Below are 25,554 nucleotides of genomic sequence, written 5' to 3' on the forward strand. Positions count from 1 at the left end.
ACCATGGCTGGCACAAACACGCTGGCTCCCAAGAAGGAAATTACAGCTCATTTTCTCCTCCCTAGACGTTCTAGCTCAGTGCAGGGACGGCAGCTAAGCTAACATTTGGCTTAGCTTGTCACCCAGACTAGGCTCATGCTTGAGCAAATTGTTTCTTCTTGGCTACAGATCATGGTAAAGAAAGAAGGGACCTTAACTACTATCCCAGGTTCAGATAACATGCTAAGCTAAACCTTAGCTTAGCTGCCCTACTAAAAGGAATCCAAATGCTTCATAACCTTTGGCATTTATTAACGTGTGCATTTATAAGTTGCCTTTATAAAACTAGCTGTCATTGTGTTGTATATTTGAGTAGTGAAATGATTTGTTCCATAAAGGCCTATCATCTAGTCATGGATTTGCCATGACAGTTTGAAATATTCACATACAGTGAAAACTCCTTGTTGTGACTTATTCTCACCCATAATTGCATGGTTTAGAGTAGCCTTTCGATTCTTCTAGGATTTCCAAGCACAGGTATAAATGTAAGACATAAAGGAAAATATCTTGATGCCAAGTCTAGTCAAATTTATTTTCATTTGCTATAAATATTGGGCTGTCTGGAGTCATCTTCACTATCATGTAGCTGAACTCCCAGTTTGCAACACACATTTTAATTTGTCTATTACTAGTCTGCTGCCAGGCAGTAATAAAAATATATTAACTTTCTGATCAAATGTTATGATCTCTCTCATTTTCTTTCTAGATGGTTTATTGTTCCACATTATTCTTTAATTTGTTCATTGTTAATAGGTTTTAGTATCTTATCACATTGATTTGGTGCCAAACAGAAGCCCCAGCTATCTTTTGAACATCTGTTCAGGCTATTAATAGTCTACACTTTGATTTTTCAGACAGTTGTAAATGTGAAGCAAAGGCACAAACCTGGCTCATTACTTTTCAGTCCTTATTTCTTTTTTATGTTTAATTTTTATTGAGTATAGATTGTACATACATATATTCTTGAGTTATTTACAACATAAATCCTTAAATTAATACATTATACAGTACATCTACCCATACAAATCTTTTTCCACCCGTGACTTCCCACCACCTCACTGCAGCTTACATTTCAGTCCTTATGATTCAGTATGTATGTACCTCTCTTAGCTCTTTTATGTGCAGGTCCTTCTACAATAAAGCCTGAAGCTTAGGGAACATTTTTGTTTGAGTGGCTGCAAGTGGGTGTAATTAAACTGATATTGTGGGGACAGGCTTGCAGAATCCGTTTTGTGATTTGGGAGAGGCATCATAGAGCCTATTTAAATACAGTGGAACCCCACAAGACGAACGCCTCGCGAGACGAAAAACTCGCAAAACGAAAGGTTTTTTGGTTTTCGAGTTGCCTCGCAAGACGAATTTCCCTATGGGCTTGCTTCGCAAAACGAAGCTTGCCCCGGGGACAGCGGGTCTTCTCTTTTGAAGCAAGGGGCGGCGGGGAGAAGCGATCTTCTCCCCGCAGCCCCAGGTCCGGGGACAGCGGGAAGCGCTTCCCGCTGCCCCTGGACCTCTTTTGAAGCAAGGGGCTGCGGGGAGATCGCTTCTCCCGGTGCTCCAAAGTGGGGCGGGGGGGCGGGAACACCTTCCCCCACCGCCCCGCTTCGGAACGGTGCTCCGAAGCGGGGCGGGGGGTGGGAACACCTTCTGAAGGCTGGCGGGGGGCAAAAGTCTTTGTCCCCCCTGCCTGCCTTCCCAGGGGCTTTTAAATCGCCCCGGACAGCGGAGAAGTCCTCCGCTGTCCCGGGGCGATTTTAAAATGCCGCCCGCCAGCATTTTAAGATTGCCCGGACAGCGGAGAAGTCCTCCGCTGTCCCGGGGTTTTTTAAAATGCTGGGGGTGGGAAGAAAAGCCCTTATCCCCCCCCCCAGCCTTCAGAAGAGGTCCGGGGACAGACTGTCCCCGGACCTGGTCTGAAGGCGGTTTCCCTAGGAACGCATTAATTGATTTTCAATGCATTCCTATGGGAAACCGTGCATCGCAAGACGAAAAACCCGCAAGACGAAGAGACTTGCGGAACGAATTAATTTCGTCTTGCGAGGCACCACTGTATAGCTATTGAGATGCATTTACTGTATGTGTTGTAACTTATCTTAAACCTCCTAAAAACATACAGTGACATCAACCATATAAGCAGAATGAATGTGGATTTGTGTCATTTACATAACCAGTTGTCACTTGTTACCTTTGCCATTATCTTTGTCATCTGGACCCCCTTTTCCTTTTCTCTTCCACTATTTAAACCAAGGGTGTAAATACTTTATGATGGGAACCTGGATCCTATGTATGCCTTGGAGCACTTTCTTGACTGTTTATACTGTCTGTGCACTCCTGACAACTTTCCAAAGTTCAGAATCACAAGATTCACTTGCTTCCCTTGGAACCTCCATCACAACTGAGACCTTCATAGGAAGCCCTCCTTGTGCTCCCATCTGGAGATATTGGCGGGGGCAGGTGGGACCTTTTCCATGGTTGCTCATGGACTGTACAGCTTTTCCCCCAAGGAGATCTTCCTGACATCTTTTAGTTTGTTTGATGTAATTTAGCTGGGCACAGTCAGTGGCTTAAATTCTTTTTGTTTTCCTTCCGAATCTGGTAATACATTACATTTTATGGCTCTGCTCTTCCTTCTGGCATGATTTCATATGGCTGGTATTAACAATATTGTAATTTGTTGTATTAGTGTTTTATAATGTGTCTTATAGTATCTTAAACTGCCTTGAGTGCAATTTGTAGAATGGGGGCATATATATATATATATATGATAAATAATGCAAACAGCCCTAATCACCTGGCCTACCAACTTTCCCCTATATAAGCTAGTCTTCCCTTCCGATTGAAGAAACATTCAGCCTCACACAGTTATAATTGCATGAGGCAAAGGAATGGGGCTAGGCACATCTACAGTGAAGCAGCCTCCTGAACATAGGCTTGCATCTGATAAACACAACCAGCATCTCTTTGGCTGTGGGATGCAGGGGCTTATGCAGGATGGACAAGTGGACCCACTCACCTGCCTTGCATGGTTGTAGTCACATGAGGCAAAATGCCCAAATAAGGCCAGTGAAGAGCACTTATAAGAAACAAACAATCAGAAGCAAGAGCCTGGTACTTGATAGGCAACTTGTTATAGTTACCAGTCAGACTTTCCTCATGTCCTGCTCCACAGAGGAAAAGAACGTCCCACCATGCAAAGTCAGACTACATAACATGAGAAGTGGCCTCTACTATCTGTATTGTCCACATATTCATGACCCGACTCTCTGTAAACATGCAAGTGCCTTGCTCTCTCCATATGGTTATCAAAAGAAAAATGTGATGTTTCTACTGTGCTCATTCAGACAGTGCTCAATTATACCAATAGCTGCTGCTCACATGAGCAATTCAGCATTTGAGTAGTGATCTGCACCTCCTCTTACTGTAAACAAGAAGTCACAGCTAGTGAACTAACTTGCTGTGCTCCCTTATTAAAGGATATCACTCAAAAAATTTACACTTAAAATGGGTTACTGTATTCTTCAAATGGCTCTTGAGTTCACCTGGCTCTATTGCACAGATTTTCCTTGGCTTCAGACACTGAATCTTCCATCGTATTCCGCCTTTGTAATTTAATCCACCTCACCTCTGTTTAACCTTACAACAACTTAATCTAGATGCATCCCAATACTAACATATATTAAAATGACTTTGTTCAATCCCTCAACAAGTGTTCACCAGCTGTACTACTAAAATAGATAGGGCAACATCAGTATTGACCATATTACTTCAAAAATGCAGATGCCAAGTTTATTCAAATCTGCTTTGCTTTGATGTTATCTGCATCAAAAATAATTCTGAAAATAATTCTATGAAGATATAGAATTCAGAAAAATGAAGTTGATAGCTAAGCAAGAGGGCACTGTGCCATCTCATGTAAAGTAGCAGAGGGGAGACAAACTAACACAATTACAGTAGGAAAAATAATTTAACATTTTAGCAGACTGTCTCTTCAGCATGTATGGTGTTAATATTTAAAACTCATTGAATCATGGCACTTTTTGGCAGAAATTAACGATACATCTCTGTTCTGTTAGCATATGTATATTTGTGTTTCGTCCCCAGCAGTTCTTCCAGGAATGACTTGGCAGCCTCATAGCTACTATGTTAGTGAAGTTAATTGTCACGGCAAAATGATAATATTATGAAGCTAATACTTCCAGGATGTAATGGAGACTTTGCAGTCTCCAATAGAATCAAATGTTACAGACAGTCTGGGTTTTTAGGGTGCATTAATTTTGCCGAGTTGCTTGTCTGCCTTGCATTGACACAAGCTGCAGATAGGATGGCAGATGATCCATGTAAAATAAACCTCCCATTATTCATCTTGGCTAGGATGAACTGAGAAATATTTTTGAACCTCTTTGAAAAGGACTCTGATATGGGAATTGCGATTCTTGCTGTGTGTGTTCAAAACATACGCAAGTATTAATTGTCCTAACTGTTGAACAGTTTCTGGTTCCTTGCCTCTCCCTCAAATTCATATTCTGTACTGCACATCTTTTGCAATTTTTGGCAATCATATACTGTACATTTGTTTAGTCCTTCCAGCTTGGCTACATCATTTCTGATCTGGGCACTCCTCACAGCCCACTCGTTTCTTGTTATATTTTGTTTTTGTTTTATTCCAGCCTTCAAAACCAGACAGGATGCTTCATGCATTTTCTGATGCTGAAACAAACTTCCACCTTAGGAAATCTGTGTAGCCTCTCATGTAAACATACTACAATATACAAAAAAACATACTGCTGTGTTATGACTAATTTATATACTACTTTTTGACCCAAATGTCTCCAATCAAACAATCAAAGCATAGCAAAATCGTAGTAAAACAGCAAAAATGCAATTGCACTGAAAACATATTGGGAACATCTGCAAATAAGCAGAAGAAACATCAATCAAACCAGCCCTGTCTCTCAACTAGGATGTACACATTCTCCTCCCCATCCCTCACTTCGGAAGACGTGTTCTACCAATCGGCTGCAGCTCTGGAGCAGAAACCGCCTCTCTGTCACTGCAACCAACAGACAAGATATTCACTAATCGTTTCCAAAATGCTTACTCTTTTACTTTAATTTTATTTAACTGTCTAAGAAGCATATGGTTCTTGTTCAGTGCTTTTGACACAGTTGTTCATTATTTTCTTCTTTCTTGCTCTAGTTTTAGCACTTTGTGAAATTTTTCTTCTCATACAGTATTTCTACCATAGTTACCATGCGTTCCGCCATCAAGAATACATTCTCCCTTTCCTTTCTTCTGTCTATCAGGGCTCCTCAAGGGTCAGGTTATTTGCTTTTTTATTATCTATCCTTTAGATCAGGGGTGGCGCACTGGCTGGATCAGGTACTCCAAGCCATTTGAAGTGGCTCAGCTGGATAGCTCAGTCAGTAAAACATGAGACTCTTAGTCGCAGGGCTGTGGGTTCAAGCCTCACGTTGGGCAAAAGATTCCTGCATTTCAGGGGGCTGGACTAAATGACCCTTGTGGTCCCTCCTAACTCTATAATTCTTTGCCCAGTCACCCATGCACAGGCTTCCGCTGACACGACTCATTAGGTAAATCCCCACCCATAGATCCCTCATGGTGCTTTTGCACTAGCAAAACACCATTTTCTGCTACGATCACTAAGTGGTGAACATTCACTTGTGTGAATCAGCCCTCAGTAGCTAAAAGTATTTTTAAATTAAGTGTTGCCAGTGTTGATGTGCTCAAGAAGGCTTATAGATGTCTGTCCTAGATAGACTTGGCGTCCAAATAGTCAGAGAATTTGCAGCCAAACCAAATTCTGGGCATCTTTTTTGGTAGCGCCAAACCATGGGAAAGCACAGGCAACACTTTCTGATAGAGCCTAAAGCTATGTGAAAATTAACTTACTAATAGAGTACACATTCACAGACAGACAAACCTTTGGGGCCCTGGAAGTGTGGAAATACTAATTGCTGCCACAATTTGTTTTGCTGGGTGCTGCTTTGTATAAATAAATGTAACAGGGTTATTATGACATTTGGTACAACTGAAGAGATGTTTGGTGTGGTTTACCAGGCAGTTTTTAAAAATACAATAAATAATTAAAACAATAAGTTTATAACAGCAGAACTTTTAAAAATAACATTGGAAAATAAAGCAGCAAGTCAGCAATCCTTAAAGCCTGGGCAAATGAAAAAGGTCTTCATCTGGTGCCAAACAAGAAAATAAAAATTAAAAAAATCACTCAGCACCAGGCAGGTTTCCCTGGAGAGAAAATTCCAGAGCCAGGGCGCCACATAGCAACACAACACCATATAGCACCAGAATGCAACATGGAGCTCCTTCATGTAACAACTGTATGATTCAAACTTCTTGTTGTGTATCTCTAAAACCGTAATTGTGACTTTCTGCAACTTGGTATGTGCTGTTTTTTGTGTGTGTTTGTGTGATTCACTGTTGCTTTAAGGCAACAGGTTTCCACAGTTCCTGACCTGCATAATTGTTGAACAAATCTCCCCTCCCCCTTAGTGTAAGCCCAGGCAATTTGCTCTTCTGTCTTACCTGTACAGTATCTTGATCAATCCTCACACACTTTTTAAAATAATATAAACGTACTTACCAATCGGGATATAAAAAAAGTAAATAGTTGTGCACACTGAACAGAGTTTGGGGCATGAATTTCTCATGCAACAGTACCACCACCTTCCAGTGTTGCATGATAAAACCAAAGCCGCTACGAGAAACACATATTTGAATCCTGACCATATAAATCACAGTTCATTAAAAACTCTGATGCTATGGCCTCCTCATTCTCCTTCATCTCCTCTGAGTCTGAAATCAGAAGAACCATACTCTAGGCATGTACTGGCATTGGAGAATCACTTTGCAGCTGCATTTGCCAATTTGATTTGAATTTTCTATCTTCCCTGTGGTGGACTAGGCACACTCTGAAACAAGGCATTTTTATTACCTCTGTGTAATCTGAAGCTTCATTTCTTGTTGTTCTCCTGACACTTATGCCTGTTTCCTCTTTCAGATTCCAATGTGGCACATTGCCTGTGGTGTGAAAGACAAGATGAAGAGAGATTCATTCCATGAATCTGTCTGCAGCTGGTCTTATTTTAAAAACAAAACAGTGTGGCTGGCACTCTTTGGTGGGTGCTAATCATCCGGTGGCACAACACAGACTAGCCTTTCGGGGTTTGAAATTTGAATCTACTCCAAAGCTTGAACTTTTCCAGTTGGCAGAAGAGTTTGCTGTTACATTATCTCCCGGTGCTAGTGTATAAACATTTTTGTAGCACATATTTATTTATTCTTCACTGATACTCCCATTACCCTCTTTTCAACTTGGCATCTTGCATTTCCAGGGGAAAATGTCTTATTTTGGAGTACAAATAGAATAATAAAAACAATAATTTTAGTTCAGTTGACTTTCTAAGGATGCAAATTACTCATTTTGGAGCTATATGAACTTAACAGTGAATGTGCTCTGAATGAGTGACAGTTTTGCGGCATCACTTCCAGAGGGTCAGTCCTGCTGCTAATGGCATATAAGGGATTTCTTACAAACAAACCTTAGTTCATAAATCCTACACCAGGAACTAGCGGGTTTATGTTTTTTTCCCCAGGCAATCATCTTTACAAGAATGTTAAATGCACTGTGTGACTCGTTTGCTGTGAAGGATCCTAGAGATCTCTCTTGAAGGAAGTGGGAATCATCTCTCTTTTGGGTTATGGAAATATCATATTCTCTCAACCCTAAAACCACAATCTCTCATAGGGAAGATGCAATCTCCCTCCAACCCAGCTAGCACATCAGTTCTAATTTAGTGATGCTTAGAAAAAGAATGTAAGAAGAGCCCTGATGGATGGCGCTGAAGATCTGTCTAGTCGCACATCCTGTTCTCACAGTTGTTATAGTTGTTGTTATTAATTTTATTAAATTTATATACCACCCTTCTTCCGAGGATCACAGGGCAGTTTACAGTATAAAAACATAAAAACACAGTTACTGATCCATAAGAAGACCTCTCCTTTTATTCCATGACTTTTAAGTTTAAGTTTGGTGAGATGCTTTATCAAAAACTTTTTGAAAGTCTAAGCACACAGTGTTGACTGATCACCTCTATCTATATGTTTAACCCATAAAGGGTTAAAGAGACAAGACTTACCCTCACAATGCCATGGTGGTTCTGCTTCAGCCAGACTTTTATTCTTCTCTATATTTGCTTGGTAATATGTTGTATAGGTATCATGGATATCTGATAAATTATGTATATGCGACTTAACTAATGGTGATTAAGTTCTGCTTCATAGTCGCACTCACACAGGTCATTTTGTTCCTTTTCATCTTATTTTTTAAAGAGATGTTTAGAGATAAAGTGCTACCATATTATAACACTTTGAGGTCCCTTGTTATACTCAGAAGCACTGTCGCCCATGAATATTACACCGTATCACGCTTTTGGTGCTTGACTGTGGCCAGGATTTAAGCTGCAAACTGTCAGCCATGCACAGAAATCACATACACTGTGTCATATTCAATATAATAGTATTTACAAGCTGCTCCTACATTTAAAAGATTTGGGTGACGGGCGTTTTCCTCCCAGTGCCTTATCTTATTTTTTCAAATACATTATATTGTATGCCTTTGTGATGTTTTAGAGGGAAGCTGCGTGGTGAAGTAACACTAGACCTTACAGCCCTTGACATGGGAATTGCAGCATAATATACTGGTATGCAGTCTCCTTGGTTCCTGCATGGGACATGGCTATAGTTGATGAGTTTCTCATTCAACTAACCCTCGACCTCATAAAATTGGACCCGTACTTGAAGCCCACCCTTTATAATGCCAGGTTTTTTTCTCATTTTCAGCCCATGCAGTTAACTTGTATCTAGTTTAAAAATAGTCTTTTAAAAGAATCAATTTCATGGTGAATGCATCTAGTCAAACAAGCCATTTAAACAACATATTACTCGTGTGTAGCAGACCATTTTACAAGTACCTGATAGTTTTACAAGCCTGTGTTTCAGACAGGGTAATTGGTTGTCTCTGATATTCGAGTTTGGGACTTAGACTCATTAACTTATTTCAGTGAACAGAATATTGTCCAGTTTTGTTGTATACCAGGTGCCATTCTTAGTGCCACTCATATTTTTTATATAATACAAATAGGATGCAAGAGTAGAGGCTTAACTTTGGGACACAAATAAGCTAATTAAATGCTGTCACCCTTCAGGCTTTTCACTAGGTGTGAGATATCTCACAATATATCTAATTTTGATCTCTGTACTATTTAAGTAAAATTGTCATCATCTCTTACTCTATATGTGTATTTGGCTTTGTAATGCAGGTATTGGCTCGGATCCAGAAACGCCTTGCGCAAACAGAAAGGAACTTCCGCAAGGGACCCCTGCCAAATTCTTCTGATTTCCTCCTCCTGCTCCCTGTGTCTCATCCCTCCTCCCATATCAGAGGGTTCCTTGATCCCCAGGAGTGTTTGAGCAGGTTCAGGGGCTATAGCTCCCATTGCTTGAGAAGAGTTCCACTCATTCTTCTTTGGATCCAACTCGTTGTGTATATGTGTGGTTTTGTGGCTTAAAAAATTTGTACTGCACATAGTAAGATTGCTTTGGGTAAAGGAATTCCAGTATCCATAGTTATCCTACATTTGTGGGTCTCTCCATTCACTGCAATTGAAGAATAATTGCCAAGTGCACAGTTTGTCCCCTCCATGCAGTAAATGCGGTATGCTCTGGATCAAGACAGTGGAATAAACAATTACAATCCAGTTGGGAGCAAATGTTTCAAATGCATGTGCTATTTGTCATTATCTATTAGGTAACGTTATAAAATGGCACTAGCAAATAGAGCAGGGCAATTTTAGCAACGTTGGCAGAGTTAGTAAAACTGGGGTGGTAGTGTACATGTAGTTAAAATGAGAGCTGTTTTACACACTTACACACACACACACACACACACACACACACACACACTCTACAGGAATCCATTGATCTTGCATGCTGATAGCAGTAGCTATACCTAAAGCACTGACACCAGTGGCGGACTTTGGGCTCTCACATTTCAGCAGCACCCTGTGCAGTACCAACATTGGGCGTACCCTCCCCACCTCTTGCCTTCCATTCTAAGTCATTGTTGCGGTGCCCCCCTCTCGGCTCAGTGACCAGTACAGCAAACTGGTTGCACTCCTCTAAATCCACCTCTGCTGGCACCCCTTAACCAGATTGTTGTTACCACACCTTTCTAAGATGATTTGCTGTCTCTAATGATTTCCTTTTATTATTTGCAAAAAATGACTTTTCTTCTCAGAAGTCTTTATCATTCAGTACTGAAAGGAGGAAGTGAGCCATTCATTTGGGGTTTTTATTTAGAATATTCAGTTATGCTGACTAATGGGGACATAGTTGTATGTGCTAGGTCCTGTGGCTGCAAAACAAGTCCAGATAATCACCCCTCCATCACATAGCTGTCAACTTACAGGTTTGAAAATAAGGGACCAGCAGCCTTGAAAATAAGGGACCAGCAGCCCAAATAAGGGACCTGCAGCCTCACCTGTTCCAGGCATTCCAGTCTTCCTGTCCTCCTGCAGTCTGGTCAAACTCATGATGGTAGCTTCGAGAACACTGTCCAACCAACTTTGTAACCAGAGGTTCAACTGAATAGAATCTGAATCACTTGCACCACAAGGCCTATGCAGCCTCAACTTAAGATAGCTCCCCGGCCTGGCTTTGCATTGCAAAGTTTGCAGCAGCACGTGCAACAAAATGGCATCCAGCATTCAAAAAACCCCTCAGCTTGCATTAACTAGCCACACACAAGGCATGCAAGCTCCACCCCCCAGTCGTTCTTAGACTTCTTATTGGGTGAGCAACATAGCCAAGCAACACAGTTGGAGCCTCCCTCCTCCCTGGCTGGCAGGGAGGGAGGGAGGGGAGCTGCTTCCTTTGAAATTTAAGGGACATCATTTAAGGGACATTTAAGGGACATCCATCAATAAGGGACAGCAGCGGGACATGGCGCTGGAATAAGGGACTGTCCCTTCAAATAAGGGACACTTGACAGCTATGCTCCATCACCATGCTTGGCAGTATGAGGTGCTTGTCTCTTATGCTGTGTTTGGTTTTTGCTAAACCTGGTGCTGTGCATTATGGCCAAACATCTCCACTTTGGTCTCATCTGTCCAGAGGACATTGTTCCAGAAGTCTTGTGGTTTGTTCAGATGCAACTTTGCAAACCAAAGCCATGCTGCCATGTTCTTTTTAGAGAGATGAGACTTTCTCCTGGAAACCATTCCAAACAAACCATACTTGTTCAGCCTTTTTCTAATTGTACTGTCATGAACTTTAACATTTAACACACTGAGGCCTGTAGAGCCTGAGATGTAACTCTTGGGGTTTTTGCAATTTCTCTGAGCATTGCACGGACTGACCTTCCTTGTTGTGAATTTGCTGGGACGTCCACTTTTTCCACTTTTGAATAATCTTTCTCACTGTAGAATGATGGACTTTACATTCGTTGGAGATAGCCTTAGAACCCTTCCCAGTTTCATGGGCAGCAGCACTTGCTTCTCTAAGAGCCTTGTGCCATCTTTCCTCCTTGGCATTGTGTTAAAACACACCTGAATGCTCCAGACCAGCAAACTGCTAAAACTTTGTCTTTTATAGAGGTGGGCACACTTGCTGATGATCAATTAAGCAAGGGCATGTGATTAGCAGCCCCTGTCTGCTACTTAGTCTCTTAATTCCTATGGCAGCAGAAAGGGTGTACTTAGTTTTTCACACATTATTTCTCCATCTTTATTTCTGTTAAATAAATTATATCACGGTGTAATATGTCATGTGTCAATCATCTGTGGTTGTATTTACCTAATTTTAAGACCTGATAAGGAACAAATGATTGCTATTATGTCCTGATATGTAAAACCACAGAATTCAAAGAAAGTTCACTTTCTTTTTCTCATGACTATACCTCCAATGTAGCGTGAAGCTGGAGAATCTTTTAACTGCTTTATTGGAGACCTACATATACTACTAATTCTCTTTATCACTGTGGCCAGAAAGAAACTGTCTCTCTCTCTCGTGTGTGTGTGTGTGTGCGCGCGCGTGCGCGTGTGTACACGGTAAAAAAAAATGTTCATAAGAGCAGGGGGTGATATTACTAGAGTTTGGAACATCAAAGACTGTCATGAAATTATTAATTTCCTCTTGTTGCAGCAACTACCATGAGTTAGGTTGTCAAACGTGGGTACTGTTGTCAGATTAATAAAAGCAAAAATTTGGGCTCTGGTTGATTATTTATGTTACTGAGTAATGAGAATGAATGGTGATTGTCTAAAAGGTTTTCTTTTAGTCATTGCTCTCTGTAAAAGAACAAACAAATTAATATTTAGTATTTTCAAATAATGTGTTTGAAAATTCTTAATCCCAGCAGGTAGTATTACTACCTTGGTGAATACAGGCCCCTGTATAATTAGTGAGGCAAAGAACGCTGCTCTTCCAGGAGGGTGTGTGTGTGTGTGCTAAGCATTCTTTACATTAGAGGTTTGTGAAAATCTCAGGTTACTCTGCCATTTTTGTCAGCTTAGCACCAGCTGGCTTTGTTATCAAGTGGCTGCGCTAGATCCGTGGTTTGTTATGCTTTGTACAGCTTTTGCTTCCTCTCTGAATATAGCTGTCAGATTGCGTTTGCTGGAACAAGCCACAGTGGTCGTTCGTTTTGCTTCAGAATATGCGGTTAATGTACTATCATCCATGCAAAACCTTCATTTTCAGCTAGCCAAAATCATAGCATGCATTCCTATAATTATAGTTCAATTCAGCTTCTTAGTAGTGTATGTATGAACAGCATTATGGGATTTATTACCTAAGTGGGTTACATTTTTAATGATATACTATTATACTTCGCCTTAACTATGATAGGAATATTTTTTTGAGAGCGAGAGAGAGAGATCCAAATCCCATTGTCTAACTGTTGTTGCTAATTTAGCCACAATAAAACTGACGTAGAAGGGATAATTTGGTAAGATATCATAAGTGTATAGATAGGAGAAAGGGAGCATATTCTTGTGTGTCTCTTCTAATAATGCATTTTTTCAAGCTGCTTCTAAATTATTATTCCTTAATAACCCAAGGAAGTGGTTTAAATGAATGTTGTTGTTGCCATTTGTTTCATTAGTGTTCAAATTATGTTTATCATAAAAAATCTAAATTTAAATAAAAGTCTTTCTCTTGCCTTTCTAAATGGTAATATCAAGGATTTCATCTGAAGTATGTCTTTAAAGGAAAAATTAAATTCATACTTTAGCTAACAAAATTAATCTTCTCCATTTTAAATCACTTTACAAGTAAATAAATATTGCATATAGATTGTATCTTGGTTATATATATCTTTTTAGGTATATTAGATTTTTATAGATACATAGGTCTGCCATGGGTCTGGATTTTTCCAGACATTACACGGATTTCAAATGCGGAATTGACATCCAGGGGGTATTTCCTGGATTTTAAGCAAGTCAATCGAAATTTCATGGTTTTTTTTTTGGCATTTTTCTAAAAAGAACAACAACTACTACTACTTTGGAGGAGTCCTGATTTTTACTTTTTGAAATATGGCAATCCTAAAATATAGTACTATATATATTTAGATTTTAGTCCTTCCCCCCTCGCATACACTCAGTGCCTTGTACAGATATTTGAGAAATGCCTGCCAAGGCATTATTCTCCTAAATGGTCTTAATCACTGTCCAAAGAGCTTGAAATAATGAAATGGGTTCCTATTGTAAAAAAGATTTTTGGTATCTGCTATTACAAGTGAGGCTAATGAAATCCATTGATATGTTGACTATTGGCCTGAGAATAATAGAATCATAGAATATTGCAGAGTTGGAAGGGACCACAAGGGTCATCTAGTCCAACCCCCTGCAGTGCAGGAATCTTTTGCCCAAGTGGGGCTCGAACCCACAACCCTGAGATTAAGAGTCTCATGCTCTACTGACTGAGCCACAAGTCATTCATAAGATACTTTGATCATTCACATGCAAACTTGTTAGAAATATAATGAACTCTTTTTATTCATTATAGAGTTACAAATACAGATGTTGTCACTACGGCCGTTCATTTTATCTTTAGCTGCTCTTTTGTGTAAAATTAAAAGGTGGGTCGGGGGCTTAAAAGTTACAAGTCCAGAGGAATAACTGAAGGGTCTTATTCAGCTTTTACTTATGATGCTATGACTGTCATCCACACGAAACATCTGATTACGTATGATCAACACCTCCAATGTTGTTGTCAAGGAAATGGGTGCACTGCAAGTTACCATGATAAATACATTTTCTCTTGTTCAATATATTTTCAATAAATATATTTCTCTTGTTGATAAATATTTTGCATTTTTCAACAACAGTACTGCAGGTGAGAAGTTAAGTTCTAATTCTGAAGATGAAATAATGTGTTTCATAATCAGGGGTGGCCTGTATCATAAATGAAATCTAATTCTTTGAAAGATCTTCCTGTGCTTCTAAATGTATTGTTAGAATGGTGGTTCCCAGCAGATCATTCACCCCCAGCAAAAACACCAGCATGTCACTGCATATAAGCTATTTCAAGAACAGCTGCAAAGTAATTCTAAAAAAGAGTGTTCAAGATTCTTCCAACACCTTCTGTCTTGAAAAGACAAGTAAGCCAAAAAGTATATACAAAAACTGATTTTTCGTGTTGCTTTTTTTAAAAAAACAGATCAAAAAGTATTTGGAACTTGAACCACTTGCACGAGGAAAACGCTGGATACTTAAGCCCTGCTCCTTGGATGATATGGAAGCAGTAAAAGACAGCTTTGGCCTGCTGATAAATTTACTAGAAGACAGAGACCTTGAGCCTTCAAGAATGTGAAGAAAACTCAGATGTTTCTCAGCCGGCATTGTTCCTCTTTGTCTCGCCTTCAGCTGAATTATGGTTTGGTATTCAGAAGACTGTGTTAGAGCTTGCAATAAATATATTTTTGCATTTAGCCTGGAAAGCCTGTTTATAAGTTCTGTGAATCAGGTTTGTGGTTCTTTTCAGTAATGTTGTCTATGCTGAAATGGAGAGAACCTTTAGTTTACCAACAATTCTGTGTACCGTATGCCATTTTTATACATTGTTGTTAGAAGAACCTTAATGCAGAATTTTGCTGCATATACAAAATTTAAAAGAACCTGTAACTGGATACTAAAAGATCTAGTGATGTTCCTGAAAAGAAGATATGTTTTGCAGGTCTCTGGCCATTACTTGTGTAATGATGCGGGATGAGCACACAAGCTATCTGGAAATTATAGTTGCTGAGAACCACGGTAGATTCTCAAGCCAAGGAACACATTTTTTAATGCAAAGACTAGTCAGAAGCCTTATTGAATGCAAACACCTACCTTTTAACATTTACAGTTTTAATTCTTTTTAGAGACGAACCATTGATTTAGCAGAAGGTGAGGCAATGACAATAGGCATATCAGTATTTTGTTATCCATCAATTTGGAAGCATCTCAAGTGCTCAAAAAATAGCCTTTGTAAATTGTAGGTGTCAGTTAAGCTGATGATTGTGTAAAATTGTGGTGAAATCGGGGCTAACTTCTAGTACAGATAACGGAGCATGAACAATAAGCAGGTTTAAATAATCACTGGATGTATTCTATATAACTAGTATTATGCTAGAAGTCCTAGAGGCCATGGAATTATTTTTATTTTTAAAAGTCAGTGTCTTGGAACTATACTCAAAAGTCTGTGTTTCTTAAATACCCCTATTTTCAGGGGACCCAAGCTGTACCAGACTGAATGTTGGTAGAAAGCTTTTCACCCAGACCATAGTATGTTTTTGTTGTTGTTGTTTTTGTTATATGTGACAGCACTCCATTTAGTTCCAGGAATGTATACCTTTCTCTCCCCAGGTTTACCTAGTCTTGAAGCCCACAGACTGCTTCAGAGCTCAATACTGCCTTGGTTGTAGCAGTCAGTGGTGCAGCACTATGAAACTGGGCTCTCGGCAGTGGCATTGCTTGTACCAGGGTGGGGGAAGGACAAGGCATCAGCCAGTTTGGAACAGTGCAGGTGCACAGTGGAAGCACCAGATTGGGCCTGCCAGTGGGCCTGCACCACTGTGCCCTCACTGCCATCATGCCTCACCCACATTCCATCCCAGTAGGTGTGTTCATGTGTTGAAAGCCACCCAGAGTGGCTGGGACAACACAGCCAGATGGGCAGGGTATAAATAATAAAATTATTATTATTATTATCATCATCATCAGTAAGTGGCAGTGGCACCGCTGTCAAGAGGCTATTCGCCCCACCAACCACCCCTGCATAATACAGCAGTGGATAGTTTTTCATAAGTTGTGTTTAAATGTTGAATATTATATTCCTCTACCAAGTACGGAGTGGAATAGATCTTGGTAAAATATTGCAGCATTGGTGGTTTTGTAGCATTTGGACATCTTTCTGTATTTTTAGCTTTGTTTTGTTTTAATTTCCAAAGTTAAATGCAGAATATCTCCCACTTGTAATTTTTGTATAATTTACTCTAAGATACTATTGAAAAGTGAAGGGTGTCAAACAATTTCTCAATATATAATGCACTTTGATCTGTGAACCTACGTTTTTTATTTTTATTTTTTAATAAACACCATTGGATTTTTTTGGGTAACATCTGTCATAAGCTGTGAGTTGCTTGTGAAGAATGCCACATGGTACATTATTTAGTAGTCGGGTGACTGCTAAATAGGATTTGGAGCAAAGTGGAGAAAGAGAGCTGAGAGCGATCAGAGGGCCCGAAATTCTGACAACTAAAGGTATGTATTCATTTTGCCATCATATTGTACCTATTTACAACCTGAAATGCACCTTTTATAGAGACTGGAGCTTCAAATATTTTAAAAAGTGTTATGATTTATCTCCGATCAATAGCTGCCTAATTTATTTGAAAGAAATCAGCGGCATGTGAGGTGGGCTATGGTTCCTTGCATTGACCCAGGTGGTTCCTGATATGTTATTTTTGACACAGGTGAGGCTTATGTGTGCATTTTAAAATGTGCAAATAAGAGGGGATGTGCAGACAAAGAGGGAACAATATTCTCACTTGCTTTTTACCCCTTAACTGATCCCAATTTCTGTTAGTTCAAAGGAGTGTCTTCACCAATAGATGTGCCTCAAACTGTTAAAAGGGATTTGCCTTCTAGTTGTACGAGGACCATCCACTACTATTAAGGGCTTCAAAACTATAACAAAAGAAGAGCTGAACTAGCAAAACAGAAAATAAAGCTTTAGCCGCATTGTAGTGTAAATATAGACTAGGCTTGGAATCCCATGCTCACTTTCTTGAAAGCCCCATTGAACCCACTGGGAGTTTCTTATGGTTAAAATGCATAAGGATGGGTTGCAGAACCTTTATGACAATACCTAATGACAGGGCCAGCCCAAGACATTTTGGCACCTGAAGCAAACCATAAAATGGCAGTGCTCCCAACCAGGGAAGAAGGGGTGAGTGAAGATCTACATCAGGAACAAGGGAGGAAATCAAGGTCTACATTGCGGCCCCTGTGGATCCTGCCACCTGACTTGCCTCATCTTGCCCCTGCCTAGTACACAGGGAAATATCACTTATCAAACATTTCTGATGAAAATTCTTAGATAACTCCATACTGCATTTCATACTGCAGGGTGAAACAATACCTCATATCTGCTAAAGGGTGGCAGAGAAGCCCTTTCTTTTTCATTGTTCTTTGGTGGTTCTGTGTGGTAGCTGAATTTAAACATCAGTAGAACTTTGATGCGTATAAACTCTTCATTAAAAGAACACAGTTCATGAACTAATGCCATGTTTCTATCTAAACTGATCTTGAATGTACATTAAACAGCAACACAGTTCTTCAGGCACTTCATTGGCCTTCATCATACAGATGAAATGAATACCATTCCTAAGAATCTGTGGAAATTCATTAAAAAATGAACATTGTCTCTTTTCTTTTATTTACGAAAGATGTTGTGGTGTAAGATCCTTATAGACACCTGTCACACTGATCTATGTGTGTGCATGAGTGTGTGTGTGTGTGTGTGTGCGCGCGCGCGCGTGCACCTGTGCTGGGGGTTTTCTCAGACCTATGACTGTCTATACTAGTTTGACAGTAAGAATATAAACATGATCAATCTGTATCCAAGAGGAGCTGTTTTGACAGGCCTTCTGACAGACATCAAATGCTTTACAACTGTCAGTGACTCCTTGTGTCTATCAATTCTGAGATTCTCACTGTGTTGTTTCCATGTTTAGATCCTGTGCTAATATTTCTGGAAGTGCTAGCCTTTTTGAACATCTTTAATGTGTTCAGTATTCTTTATCCTCCTCTGTATAATGTGTCATGTGTCTCAGCTTACATATACAAATACTGTAAAAGAGAAATACGTGTCGTAATACTGAGCTTCTTGCATTTTATAAGTTATAGATGTTAGCAGATTTTTGTACTTAACAGAGTTGCTTTTTATAATGCCAAATAATTTATATTACCCAGGTTTGTATATTAGTTAATAGCAATGGTTGACACAGCTAACCCACCATATATCTGATTTTATACTAAAAGTACAGCATTGATACTTACCACATTCATGCAGGCAACTTTGATGCAGAAAGAACTGTTTGTGATTTATATAACTTACGCTAACCAAAATGGAAATAAATGCTAACCAAAATGGAAATAAATTCTCTGTAGAACACATAAATATGAATGTTTCCATCAATATTAACATTTAGAAGTGTGTTTCGTTTGTAAAAAGTTCACTGACCTCGTAAGTTCAGGGCTGTTTCTTGCAGAAGCCCTGTTGAAATGCACAAGAGCCCAGCCACTCATTTAGCGAATATAGTGAGATTGCAGCACAGGCAACTCCCTGTTTAAGCAGGGGTTGCATTTCTGGCCCCCACATGCATCGGTGGAATACACATAAGTCCATGCCACCCCCTTTCCCAACCACTTTCAGGTTCATGGCAATGTGTGCACATTCATGTGTCAATGAGACGCACAGAAAATGGTCACTGCCTGTAGTTATTTACACTGTCATTATCTCAATAAAAGTAGTATTGAATGATGAAAAGTTTAATCATGAAAAAATCTGTAGAAAGAACATTTATGCTGGAATACTAGTTCCAGTAGATCTTGCAAAAAGATAAGACAACCAAGCAGGAATCTGGTCTTTAGCTTTCCTGAAAAATCAATGTGGATTCTGAATTTTGACATGCATAAAATCTGTCAATTTCAGTTTCTCCGAGTTTCTCACTTCTCTCATTGCTGTTCTTCCCATTTCCACATTAGTTTATAATTGCTCTTTAAATGTCCGCATGAAAATGCGTACATATTTTTATGTGCATTTCATCTACTAAACACAGTTTTGTATGTAATCTTGCCTAGTGTAATGCACACTAATATAAGCATTGTTTTGGTTGGAGCACTGTATTGCAAAACGTGCAGAAAAGCAAAGTTTTAAATGATTGCTTTTTCTGTTTGTGTATTCATTTGAGAAATGCAAATGAAGTAGCTTCACATTAAAATGCAAACAGAGTGGATGTTCTGTATGACCCCAGAGAGGACACTAACATTAGATTCACATCTATAATACGGGGAGGGAGAATCTATTAGATAACCCGCCTTAACAGTTAGTGTTTCCTTTATAATATAATACCACCTTGTATCTTACAATATATCAATAAAATTTTATGTACATATATAGGTCCACTGCTTTTCAGGCAGTGTATCCTGGGTGTTGAGGGGCCTTTCATGTTTTATGTGCACTGCTGCCTTCACACAACAGCTGGTATAGCACAACTCCCCCCCCCCCAAGTTGAATGCATATACCTAGTTCATATAAATCACTCCTTAAAAGAAATATCAGTTAAAAATAGACAATATCAGCTGTTGTGTGAAGGCAGCAATGCACATAAAGTGTGAAAGTCCGCAGTCCACGTATCCACATGTCCAAAGTCCTCCAGAACATCCAAGCTGAGGTCCATCAACATGGGCCATAGCTGTCAACTTTCCCCCTTTTTTAAGGGAAATTCCCTTATTCTGAATAGGATTCCTCGCAATAAAAGGGAAAAGTTGACAGCTATGACATGGGCAGTTGAGCAGACACAGCACCTCAGCTTTGCTGCCCTTTTATACTTTGCATGCTGATTGCAGCATCTGGGCTTGATGAGGCATATGACCCTCACCTGTTCCAAGCTTACTCCAGCTGAGGAATCACACACTTCCTCATGGAGCTAGCAAGCCCCACCTAGCCAGATAGTGAGCTGGGCTGTGGGCCCTTGCCTGCCTCGGCCTCCTGGTGCTCCCCACCCGCTGCCCCCTACACCCCAGAGCCTACCGTGTTCAGGAAATGGGGTCCTCTCTGGGTCTGGTGATGAGTCCTGCTGCTCTGGTTCCTGTTCACTGATCCCATCTCCTCCATCATCCTGTGAGTACTTCCTACACCAACCTCTCCTTCCCCATCCCCAGTTTGCCCCAGTCTGTCTCAGTCCTGGCTGCACCCCTCACCAGACTCTTCGTCCTCCTCCCTGTTGTCCTGCCAGTTCATGAGACAGTGCTGTGATAGTGGTAGGCCGCTCAGTTTCATCCCAACAATCAGGGTAACATTTCTGATATGGTATTAAAGCTTTCCTTTTTTTTTTTTACATCTCTACTTCTCCCCATTGTTTTGAGATATTTGTTGTTGCCTACTTAAATGTGTTGCTTAAAATGTATAAATAATAAGAATTAGCAGCAATAGTATTGCTTAGTGTTTAATGTGGGGTTGTCACCACTCCCACTCCATTGTGTTTTTTAAAACGGATTTTTGTTGGTATATGTAAATCTCTTGCAGATTTCTGTTGAAATATAAAGCGGTACACAATAATGTAATTAATTAGCGTGTGGTCCTATGCATGTCTTTCAAAAGTAAGTCCTGTTGAGTTCAGTAAGACTTACAGATAAGTATGGATAGAACTGCAGCTTTAATTTATCAAATAAACTTAAATATTGGCAGATGTAATTTTAAAAGTCGTTTTGAATTTAAGAAGGCACAGGCTGTGAACTATTAAGCCTTTAGTTCTCGCTGACTTTTAATTAGGCTCTCTTCGTCAGTGGAATCCTAACAGCTAAAAGTTTGCCTGTCGAATTTGCACCGTGCAAATGTGTTCACTTACTTGCTGCTCTACCTTTAAAGTAATGAGCATGACCTTAGTGTGACAGTAAATAAGGTAACATACAGCTGCTAAAATAATGACATACATTAATGGTATAAGGAATGTTTACCCTGCATTCCTCTCTATTAGTGTCCACAATTAACCTGCTCCACAGCTGAGAAAATAATTCTAGCCAGCAGTGATAAATTGACAACACTTCTCCCCATGGAAGTGGCAACAATATTTATAGAAGTTACTACAAACAAATGCATATCAAGATATAGTACCATGTTTCACTAATTTTAGTCCTTGGGATGTGCCAAAGATACAATATGTATATGCTATTATAGTTAAATATAACTCAGTTCCTCCCCTGCTTTTATTATTAAAACAAGGTTCACTTGCTGAGTATTTTCGCTTCTTTACTCTCATTATGTGTGTTTTTCGTCCTGAAGTATCCGAGTGCCTAAAATTCACAGGGGCTAGGGTAGAGCGAAGAATAATCCCTAGTCTCCTGGCTCCCAGGCATCAGCCAAAACCACAAGATTATTCCTTCTTCCTTGCAGCGTACTCTGTGCACCTGGAGATGTGAAAGTACCCTTGCCAACCGTCTTGTTTTGCATGATGAGGATCTGAATTCACACACAGTTCAGAATAGGCCTGAGGTTTTGGTTCAGGCCCATCTCCAGTGAACAGTGACAGGGCCATGGGAGCCTAGTCTAACAGATTGTAAATAAGCTCCCTCTGTTCACTTAATACTTGATCTAACCTCACAAATGTCATGTGATCCTTTTGGTATGTTGATGCATTATTGTTGAGTTTTTTTTGACCTGGCCATTAGAAGAATCACGTACTGTGGTTTGAAAACCAAGAATTCCTGTCTGTTTTCACTTCTTTTATAATGAGGTAAAAGAAATATCTAGCAGGGACTGTCTTGGGATGCAGCCGGGCTGCTAATAGTATGCTATGTAGTTGCCATCTGGATTTTCTGAATCCTGATTGGTTGGTTGTCAAAAAACAAAACAAAACAAAACGCCAACAAAATTCAACAGCCTCTACATTTGTAATTAAGCTTGAACCAATATTAAGTCAGACGAACTTGACAATGTGTAACTTATATGTAAATTAATTATGTGATGAAGTTGCTGCATATCGTAGCAAAGCTCATCTATAAAATACATTAGGTGCTGTCCACAAACCCCAAAGTCCATGGTTCTTTTGTGATTGGTAGAAAGAAAAGATAAGGTCATAAAGTGAATTTGTGGGGGTTGTGGTGGGGAACAATGACATTTCACACTGCCTGTTTGACAGTAATGGAAAAGTGATACGATCACGGGGGTGTCTGCTTGCCAACTGCAATCATTAAAGCTCATCTGAAGCAAACCATGGGGAAGGGCCATAGCTCTGTAGTGCAGCATCTTCATCGCATGGAGAAGGTCTCAGGTTCTGTCCCCAGCATATCGAGGTTGGGCTGGGATTGTCCCTAGTCTGAAACCCTGGGCCTACGCTACTAAGCTAGATGGGCCAGTAGTCTAACCTGGTATAAGAGAGCTTCCTTTGTTGATTGGTTGGTTGGCATCCATCTGTCTTGGGAGACAATGGAGGAGTGCACCTTTGATGGTGAGGTCAAACTGCTGGCAGGTTGCAGCGCCTGCTGTAGATGTAGAGACCAATGCAGGAGAGACATGCTTTGTTGCAGCTGGGGCAGAGGATGGTGTCCAGTTGTGCTTCTGCAGAAGCACCGTGGTGTTTGTTCTTGCATAAAGGTGACAGCTTATAAAGTTGCCTTCATTAAAGCAAAATCAATGGCAAGTGGGAAGACAGAGTGGTTAAATGGTTGGGCTAGGACTGGGGAGACCCAGATGCCGATCCCCCCTCACTGGATAACCATGAGGCAATCCCTATCTCTCAGCCCAAACATTTTTCATAAGGTTGCTGTGAGGATAAAAGAACCATGTATGTTGCCACAAGTTCCCTGGAGAAATGACAGATTATAAACATAATAAAATAAATACTTTTGGAAGGTCATAAATTCTAGCCTCGCACACACTGAACATAGTCGCTAGCACAAAATAATACATGAAGGGAGCTTACTCAACTTGGGTAATGTCTTCTGGGAAGCCAGTGTTTAAAAAGGAGTTTATGACTTTATAGTGCTGGGACAAGTAACATTGACAAAGGCTGAAGTTGACAACAAGATGTTGTTTGATACTATCTGTCCTGTTTTATTATGTCTACTATATGCTGCTTTGGCTTTGGATATTTTATTAGAAAGGTGTGATATAAATCTTAGTGATAAATAATAATAAACATAACTCTACAGAAACCATCCTCCGCTCTAAATGAGAACTTGGCTCCTACACCATAACATGCTCTCCTCCTTTCAGTGTCCTGCTAGATGCAAGGCTGCCAGCTTGGAAGGCTTTAAAAGAGGATTAAGCAAATATCAGTGGCTACAAGTTACGATGGTTCTGGTCTACCTACTCTGTATGATGTTTCTGCATACCAGTGGCTGGCAATTGCAATTGGGAAGAGTTGTTGCACTCTGTTCTACTGTTCTACTGTTCTATCTACTGGGCTAGATAGACCTTTGACCAGAACCAAACGGGCTTTGGGACAAGCCTCAAACCCGAGTTATGGGACTGTACACATGCAATATTTCTCTTCTACAGCAGCCTTCACTAAGCTGGTGTCCTCTGGATGTTTCGGACAATAGTAGCTGTGCTGACTGGGGGATCTGGGGAGCACCAAATTGGAAAAGGCTGCATAAAGGAATATATGCCACACCATGCTGAGCTACAATGTGGTTTGGAAGCGGCAGCTAGCCCAAGATGCAGCTACCAAGGAGCGTAAGTGGGATGCTCAGCCTTTCACTTTGGACTAAAAGGATGAAAATGAAACCAAAAAATACATAATAAAAAAATCAAAATGTGTATCATTTTATAGATTATTTTTATTAAGAGTGGTGCCAAGGGCACCTGTCATTAAGTGACCGCTGTGGGGGGTGTGGCATAACACACAGTGTCTGCTGTGGGGGCATGGCATAGTACCAAATTAGAGAAAGCTGGAAGATCTGCACTGGCTGCTTTTTAGGTAATGAGCCAAGTTCAGGGTTTTGTTGTTGGCGTTTGCAGCCTAAACAATGTGGGACCAGGAGATCTAGCAAACCGCCTCCCCTAGTACATACCGAGCTAATCTTTTAAGATCCTCAGATGAGACCTTGTTGATTGTTCCAAAACCAGCGAATTGTTCTTAGGGCAGGATTCAACTAAGTTCTTGCATGCACAGAATGAGGTCTTCTCACACAATGGGACTTTCCCTTCCCATCTCTCTGTACCCTGAATCAGCTCTAAGGGATTGGATGAACACCCAGAAAGGGTTTATGGAGCAACTGGGTGAGGAAAGGGAGGCATGCATACCCCACTTAGTGCTATGTTCAACTCCACCCTCAGTGATGCCATGGAAGTGGGACTTCCTGGTGGTAACACGCTCCTTCTGGAATGCCCTGTAATACATGAGGCAGAGGGAGTGATGACCTTTAAGCAGCTCTCAAAGACATAGGGTTACCCAGGCTTGGAGGGGCTGCCTTTATTTTTATTTTATTTGTTACGTATGCTGTTCCCATTTCATTTATGAGATACGTATCATTTTTATCTAGTTTTTGGTAATTTGAATGCATTTTTAATTATGTTTTTGTAAATGGTTAGAGATTGTTATCATTTGAGGTGGTATACAATGGTACCTCCGATTACGAATGGGATCCCGAAAACTTTGTAGCTGGAGGCACCCTTCTGCGCACCCATGCGGCGCAATTGAGTGCTTCTGCGCATGCGTGCATGGCAAAACCCGGAAGTATACACTTCCAGATTTGTCGTGTTTGTAACCCGAAGTTTACGTATCCAGAGGGATACGTAAGCAGAGGTACGACTGTATATATTTTTAACTAAATGTTATGTACTGAGTTGAATAGGATCCAAAATGCAGCAGACTGATTGGTCCTAGAACAGGATTCAGAATGCAGCAGTCTGATTGGTCCACAGGAGCCACCCAATCCAGCTCCAGGTGGAAGTGAATCCACAACCTGATTGGCCTACAGGAGAATCCCAGAATTAGCCAATCACGTGGGGCCCATTGTGTAAATAATGTATATAAAGCAGACATTCTGGGGGGACTTCCATTCCTCCTCACCACTATGAGCTGAATAAAGAGCATGAGATCCACTCTCGACTTCAAGTATATTTCACTAAATAAATATGAACAAACTGTCATTTAGCACTACATGGACAAGCCTGAATGAGTGTGAGCAGAGCGTTGAGTTCACACGC

At 40.3% G+C, this 25,554-nt stretch overlaps 1 protein-coding gene across 7 annotated transcripts in view; it reads left to right on the plus strand.

Moving 5' to 3' along the window:
- ARL15 (ARF like GTPase 15) overlaps positions 1-18,798 on the plus strand; it is a 188,639-nt gene extending 169,841 nt beyond the window's left edge. For all 7 annotated transcript variants that reach the window (XM_083466264.1, XM_083466267.1, XM_083466268.1 and 4 more), the window contains one exon: positions 14,797-18,798. In XM_083466264.1, the coding sequence (XP_083322390.1) occupies positions 14,797-14,949 (153 nt within the window). In that variant the 3' untranslated portion in view covers positions 14,950-18,798. The remainder of the gene's footprint in view (positions 1-14,796) is intronic.
- Positions 18,799-25,554: the final 6,756 nt, after the last annotated feature.

This window comes from Podarcis liolepis, assembly GCF_965112155.1.
Source record: "Podarcis liolepis genome assembly, chromosome: 11".
Lineage (NCBI taxonomy): Eukaryota > Metazoa > Chordata > Lepidosauria > Squamata > Lacertidae > Podarcis > Podarcis liolepis.